The 7,859-nt window shown below is 40.1% G+C and overlaps 1 protein-coding gene across 2 annotated transcripts in view; it reads right to left on the minus strand.

Moving 5' to 3' along the window:
* aff2 (AF4/FMR2 family, member 2) overlaps positions 1–7,561 on the minus strand; it is a 225,643-nt gene extending 218,082 nt beyond the window's left edge. For both annotated transcript variants that reach the window (XM_034305966.2, XM_034305965.2), the window contains exon 1: positions 7,172–7,561. In XM_034305966.2, the coding sequence (XP_034161857.2) occupies positions 7,172–7,539 (368 nt within the window). In that variant the 5' untranslated portion in view covers positions 7,540–7,561. The remainder of the gene's footprint in view (positions 1–7,171) is intronic.
* Between the last annotated feature and the right edge of the window lie 298 nt (positions 7,562–7,859).

Genomic DNA, 7,859 nt, shown 5'->3' on the forward strand with positions numbered 1-7,859 from the left:
TTGTCATACATAGCGTTCTGTAGAAGCAGTGACCTTTGCATGTAATGAGTAAATTGCTCAGCGGTATAAAGATTAAGCTATTAGTCGAAAGACACTCCGACATGAAAAGGATCCACACAAATACCAAACTTCTTTTATGGATTCCTTTAAATGGAAAAGCACAGATTCTCTGATTCTATTATGTCTGAAGTCCATGTTGTGGCTTCTGTTTGGTTTCATATTTTGTGAAAAGTGAAACAGCTTGAATTGTCCAATATGGAATAACTTTGAAAATGTTAAGGTTTAAATACAGTCAAGACAGTAAAGATAGATACAGTTAAGACAGTTGGATTAATGTGCAAATGTTAGTATTTTTTTTTATTTATTAAAAAACAAAGCGTCATACTTTTTGTAGTTTGTAGTTACATTTAATGTTGTGGAACTTCCACAATTCAGGTTTCTTTGCGTTATCACTTACATTATAGTAGCTATAAACAGTCACTCTGTCACCAGCTTCTCTTTTTTCTTCTTTTTTGAAGTTAATAAGACAAAAACGCAGTCTGTTGTGTTACTGAGAAACCTGAAGTCTTTCCGTCTGAGTGTTACAAAGCGCTGACACTGGAGACTCCTTCCAAAAAAAATGCTAAATAAACCTAACAAATGTCCTCACAGAAAACTTCACCATACCAACAACTAAGCACATTTTTAAAAATCCATTTATGTGTATTTTGATACTATAGAACGAGCACATTATCATAACTAATGTCAAAGCTGCTTTTCAATAAACGTAATCAATCACCTTCTGACCAATCAGATTAGAGAATTACCCAACAACGCTCTGGTATAAAAACTATCAAATCCTTATAACAATTCTGACTACACTGAAATGTATTCTTTTAATTCTTTTTAATTATTTGATACCAAAATGATACTTCAGCACCGGATACGAGTTTGCTACAAAACCCCACTGCGGTCATGTTTCTGTTTTAGTTTTCAGCACCATTAATGTTTGAGTCAACACAATCTCGCACCGGGTGACATTCTGGTCTAAACAATGCCGTCAAGCCTGCTTGGGTGTAAAATTTAATGCGCATTTGCATTCATGGAGTCATTACCTCAGGTCTTATTAGGGCCATTGTAATTAGTACGGAGTTAATAACTTTTGCGGAGTGCGGCTGCCAAGCAGGGATTAAGCTGGAGAGGTCTGGTGTAGCCTATCACTGATGGATTTTCCCCATGAAGAGTTTTTTGGGACTGGCAAGTGATGTGTGGAATAACTCCGAACGTGAGAGTTTCACAGCGGATTTGTATTTCATTTCGTCTCAGGAATCCAATACCAACATTGTAACTCTGAAATCAATCACTCGACGAAATCACGCAGCCTTGCCAAAACTGATGAAGTGGGAACATTCTCCATCTCACGCTGCTTTCTACAGGTTTCACTGGAGGCTTTGGTGGGCTTGCTTCCTCCAGATGAAATTGCTCAGTGAGTGCCAAACATGGCGGGTCAAAGAGGTGCCAAACCATCACCTTTCATTCCCACGTCCGATAAAACAGGCGCTGGTCCAAGGTTCCTGCTTTATCATTCTGCAGCATTTGGCTTTCCTTTGGCAGGTGGCAAAACGAGGCCATGGGCGCAGTAACTTGGCAGCTTCTGCTCAGAGTCGGGGTGCCAACTGCCGAGGCTCTTCGCCCGTATGGTGGGCACAGGGGCTGGACGAGTCAGTGCCTGGCACGGCTGCTTTTTTCACGCCGGGCACAAATGAGATTGGCGCTGAGCTGTGCTCATCACACGAGCGTGGGGGATATATAACGCCCAGCTGAGCTCTGGGAGCAAGACAGACAAGGAGAGGAGCTGGGAAATGCTACTACTACTGCTATCACTACTGATAATAGCAAATACAACCAACCTCTCCACAGTCCCTGTCAAAGAACAGTCAAATGTCATCGTACATCTATTCCAAAAAGACTTGCTTTAAAGCAGTATTAATCATATAACAGACACTCAACAGGTTAGCAGTTTGTATTTTTATACGTCTAGTCAAAGTTCTGAATCCAAATGTGGTCTCCTGCAGTGATTCCAAGATTGTGATGCCAGTTAGCCCTGAAAATTACTTTTTTTCTTTTTGAATAATTTGTAAACATTGGATATAAAAACTCACATCTCAGGCTAAACTATCTCATATATCTACAAGGTTTCTTTGGCTGCATGCTGCGCTTAAGTGAGCGAACAGCAACAGGGTCGAGATTTTTAGCAAAGAGTTATCAAAATAACAAAATGTGGTTAACTAGCATCCATGCTAATGCCATGAGGACATTATGGACATTCTAATGAGTTACTTAAATGTTTTTTTTTTAATTAATGCTTTACTTTCAGTATGACAAAAAGACAGAAAAAAGAGTGCGAGAACCTAATTTTCTTCTTCTCGTGATCATTAGGAAATCTGGATTTCGTGACTTCCTGTTGAACACGTGACTTGCGCAATATTCCATATATATCATCAGGGTGTATGTGTTCAGGTAACAAGGGAAAGAACTAAAAGTCATGAAAAAGAATGTTTTAAGCATGAGATGTTAATGGAGTCAAACATTTTGTACTATTTTAGTGATTATTTTCAGGGAATAATAATGTTTTAAGTTCTTTACCTAAAATATGCACATGGGTTGTCGTGAAGGACACAATATCAGTGGGACGCCAACGGCAAACCAGTTGTAGAATCATCTACTAAAAACTTCAAAGTTAGGTATCTTTGCACTTCTTGGAGTAATGAGGCCTCATGGGTGCAAATTAAAAAAATAAAATTGTTAATTGTAACCAATTTGTATCAGAGGTTCTGGAGTAAATGTAAATCTTTCACTCTGTGGATTCATACGTGGTAAAAATACATCTAAATGCTTCAACTCCAAGTTCCAAGTTGTTCTCAGACATGCTAATTTGTCAAAATTTGCCCGAGCCAGCTCGTATGAAAAGGTAAGCTCAGGCTGAAGATGGGTTTAGCAGCTTTTCTTATGACTTCAGTGCTGCGAAAGCCAACAAAATCATTCTTATGTGAATTTTGTCTGAGATCAGGTTGCACATTCAGCATCTTGCACATTTTCACATGAGCACATAAAAATGAATTATTTTGCACACAAATCCCTGCTGAGAAGGGACAAGTTGGACATGAGGGAAAAAAAAAAAAAATCGGCGCAACTGAGGCATTCGATAATTCCTCCTGGAATTACTCTCAGGACTGCCATAAAGCACCTCCAAATGAAAAGCGAGGTGTAATAAACGACGGCATCTAATTGCATGGTCTTCTCTAACCAGTGATGGGGAATACCTATAAAACCAATATCACGAGTAATTACACTTTAGTTACTCTGCTTTCAAACATCAGGGCTGACAAGCACGCCAAGCTCATATTCCAAAATCCTTAAATCAACTAATTACAGAACAACACCTAAAAAATGCATCCACCAACGCTGCCAGCGAGGGGGAGTAATTACCATCATGAAACGAGTTTTGCAAAAACACGTCTCAAACTGGGCTTCCGACGTCTGACTCGCAGCTTGTGTGGAAAGCAGAAGTAATTGTGGTAGTCGTGCAATCAAGCCGCGGTGTGTCAACACAGAAAAGCTCAACCGTGTTCGTACTTCCTCTGCGTTTTTCAAATTCATCCATGTCTTCCCGGGGCTTCGTTTTTGCACCTCACTACACTTTGCACCCCACCGATTCTGCCTTGATTAAATTCAGCACATGTTCGAGCACCAAAAAAAAAAAAAAAAACAACAAAAACACTGGGTGAGAATCAATAAAGCTGCTGAATTTTAGCCTTGGGCAACAAAAGTAGGGCAGAATAATTATTAAATTCCAAAAAAGTAAATCAGAGTGAATAATTACCGCATGCTTCGGGATCAGAAATATCACTGCACTTAATCTGAGAATGTTAATAGAGAGTGCTTACTCTTTAAAGCGTACACTCTGTTCGCAAAAATTTATTTGACTTCTCTTTAATCTTCGCTCAATTTATTTCAGTTGATACGTTATATATAAAGGATTTCAGACCTCTTCTAATGCTCACTCTTCAACTGTAGCCTCAGATTCCTGTATCTGGGTTGACAGGAGTGTGGCCTACCTGCTGTTGCAGCTCATCTGCCTCGACATTGTGCATCCTGTCATGCTTTTCTGCTCACCACGGTTGTAAAGAGTGGTTATTTGAGTTACCATAGCCTTCCTGTCAGCTCAAACCCATTCGGTCTATTCTCCTCTGAACTCTTCCTTCAGCAAGGCTTTTCCGCCTGCAGAAATATCGCTCGCAGGATGTTTTTTGTTTTTCACACCATTCTGTGTAAACTCTAGAGACTGCTGTGCGTGAAAATCCCAGGAGATCAGCAGTTTCTGAAATACTCAAATCAATCCATCTGGCACCAATGTTCATGCCACGAATTATGAATATGGAAGCACAAGACCAGGAATGCTCACAATAATAATAATAATAATAATAATAATAATAATAATAATAATAATAATAATAAAACAGCTATCCTGGAGTTACACAGGCCAATATTTTATATTGACTCAGCTGATGCCTAAATATCAGAAAGTCTTTCAAATCAGTAGATAATTGATAATTTTTATTGGTATATCCACAAGATCGCTGTAATTAATCTGTATAAAATTTAGCTATTAAATAATCTGACCATGTGCCACCACATTTGTTTACTCAGTAGTGACTGGATGGTAGGGCTGAGTGATATAGTATTATGTCGTACTGTATATCACAATATAATATCAATATCATGATAAATTATGCTACGATCCTACACTTTCCTAGGATATCGAGGTTATCGCGATATCTTTTTATAATATTTCTTGCTGTAGACATTCAATAAAAGGCATCACCACAATGTTTTCACAGGCTTTTTACATGCATCACTAGTATTTTGCTAACACTTTCTTAGTGATCCTTTATATCATGATACATATGATATGATACATGTTGACGTTTCGATATTTTTGTCATATCGCCCAAACCCTTACTGGAAGGTTAGAGGTTTAAATCCCTGGGCTGCCAGAGAGCTTTTAACCAAGGACAAAAAAAAAAAAAAAAAAAAAAAAAAAAAAAGCAAACTGGTGTTTAACAGCAACAAACTGAAAGGTGCAGAAACTCATCTTCATCAAGAGACTCCACTCCTCTTTTTTCAGACTCACAGAGTACAATGTGGATCTAACCCCAACCTGAGACACTCAATGATTCTACGCTGCACAAAGACTCGAGAGCACAAAAGTCCTAATGAACTGGAGCTTAGAGACTGAGTCCATTCTTCCGAACTGTCTGAACAGAGCTGCAACAGATATACCTTTCCAAAGCGTTTAAATCGTAAAATTAAACAAGACGCACAAAAGAATGAATGGGACAAAGCAGAGAATCTTAATTAGCCAAAAAAAAAAAAACCCCGGTGGCTCTGAAAGCTATCGGGCAGAGGTGAACAGCTTGAGGAGCGTAAGGAGGCACTCGGCGAGCTTGTTCTACACCTCACAATGCAGGTGCTAAACGCACCGTGATTTTCTACGATGACAACCAGGAGACACAAAGGAACAAGAGGATGAAATACAAGAGACGGCGACGAAGAGAAGAAAGAGCTGCGAGTGAGTGATGGAGACTAAATGAGATTGTAAGGAAACTCGTGCTGACAATAGAGCATGTAGGAATGTGCTGATATTCAATTTTCACACCACGATAATTGCCTTTTTATTCACTTTTACTATAAGATCATTATACTGGATTTTAAAATGACTACATGTTTAAAGATGTTTCAGTTAGGAGGACGCGTGTAATTTTTTTTTCCCAAAATAAGGTCCATTTCTGAAAGAAATATGCAGCCTCCTCCTGGATGAAACCTGGAATAGTTTCATATTTATGAAGATCATCATATTTTTCCATGTATTCATGAAGACAGTATTGTGAATGTTCAATATGCAGGAAGGTCTATTTATTTATTTATCTATCTATCTATCTATCTATCTATCTATCTATTTATTTATTTATTTATTTGCATGTAAAGTTTACAAAAAAAAAAAAGCATCTTTCACCATCAGTTCTTAAATCCAACCACACATGGGAGCTGTATGCTGGTCTGGAATATGCAAAGTGGATTTTGGGATGCTTAAGGCCTACAAGCCTAATTATTATAGTTTATGACAGCAATATTATCATAGCATAAAAATGCAGATGAGTTGGTTAATTAATTTATGTTTTCAGTAATGCTTGCAATTACAAAGTGTCTAACTGAACATGGGACATAAAGGGAGCCATTTTTGTCTTTTTTTTATGCATGTAAAGTTTTCAACCACAAATTGGAGCCTAATTACTTGATGCTTGATGACAGCAATATTGTCAGAGCCTAATAAAGATTATCATACAGAGAATACAGTTTATTCAGCAAGGCTGGTTTATATTTATTTTATTCATGATGATACAATGCAACTTGCATATTTTGTTGTACATGAAGAACAAATTCAGCTGTTTGAATCCCAGTAAACACACACACAAACAAACACACACACACACACACACACACACTAACTTCAATGAAAGGCTTTGATAATGTGATGGATCATTATAGCTCCAAGCCTCTTACTTTAGTAATTGCAGCAGAGCAAAAATAAACCTCACAGTGGTGAAGTGGATCAAAAGCCCGAATTACTGAATTCGAGCTGCAGAGAGGAATTCTTCTCCAGGCTGCTCTCTCATTTTCATGCAACACTGTTTAAGACTTGAGATCACAACACCAAGCGTCAACGCTGACATTGAGACACACTGTTGCTTTGGCACAGGGATGCTAAACAATATGCTTGTATGTATTTGACGACTAGCGATGCAGCCATGCATGCATGTGGAGAAAAAGCTGCAGAAAGTCTGGAGAAGGCAAGTAACTACGTGGACAGCTCTGGAGAACTTGGAGCGCCAGTGTGAGGTGGCAGTGAGGCGGCGCGCGAGCTTCAACCCGACACTTTTCCCCCCGCACAGATTCCCGCACAGTGTGCCCCGAGCACCCCGAGCATCCTGATCGCCTTCAGATCAGCGTTTCTGATGCATGCCATAAGAGCAAGACCTGGTCACTTCACTGACTGCAGCGTGAACCATGTCAGTTTGGCATTTGGACAAAGACGGAAGGTTTTGCAGAAATGTTTTAAAAACGCGCCTACCATTGCTGCTCCAGCTCCCACTCCCTGAAGAAGTCCAGCTCGAATAGGTCCATTGTAGGGATCAGGAAGGTACCGGCGGCGGCGGAGCGTTTATGCGTCAGGCTGCGTGCAGGGACGGCGCGAGCGCCTGTGAGTGCGCGTGTGCGTGTGCGCGCGCACGCGTGTGTGCCTATGTGTGTGTGTGTGTGTGTGTGTGTGTGAGAGAGAGAGAGAGAGAGAGAGAGAGAGAGCGTGCGCGCGCGTATGTGTGTGTGTGTGTGTGTGTGTGCGTGTGTGTGTATATATATATATATATATGTATATATACATATATATACCGCCTGGCTGTGTTGTCCTGTCCCCGTTCTCTCTTTCAGCAACACACACATACACACACACACGCACACACACCGCAGGAGAAAGCCTACACTGCCTGGCTCGCCGCTCAACCACACGCAGCCCCGCGGTGGGCGGAGTCTCGGCGCGCTGAGAGCTGTCATTGGAGCAAGGCTGAAGAATTCAATTGGGTGAATGGACACAGTGGCTCCGCCCACTTTGTTGTCAAAACGAGCGGCGCGTGCGGGCGACGTCAGCGTTAATTGTCTCCTAACTTAGCTAAAAGAAAAACTAAATAAATAGATAAATAAATAAATAAATAATACGTTTTGGAAGATTATGTTAGGAGCTTACCTTAAGTAGTCTCTGAACA

Source organism: Pangasianodon hypophthalmus, chromosome 7 (genome assembly GCF_027358585.1).
Source record: "Pangasianodon hypophthalmus isolate fPanHyp1 chromosome 7, fPanHyp1.pri, whole genome shotgun sequence".
Classification (NCBI taxonomy): Eukaryota; Metazoa; Chordata; class Actinopteri; order Siluriformes; family Pangasiidae; genus Pangasianodon; species Pangasianodon hypophthalmus.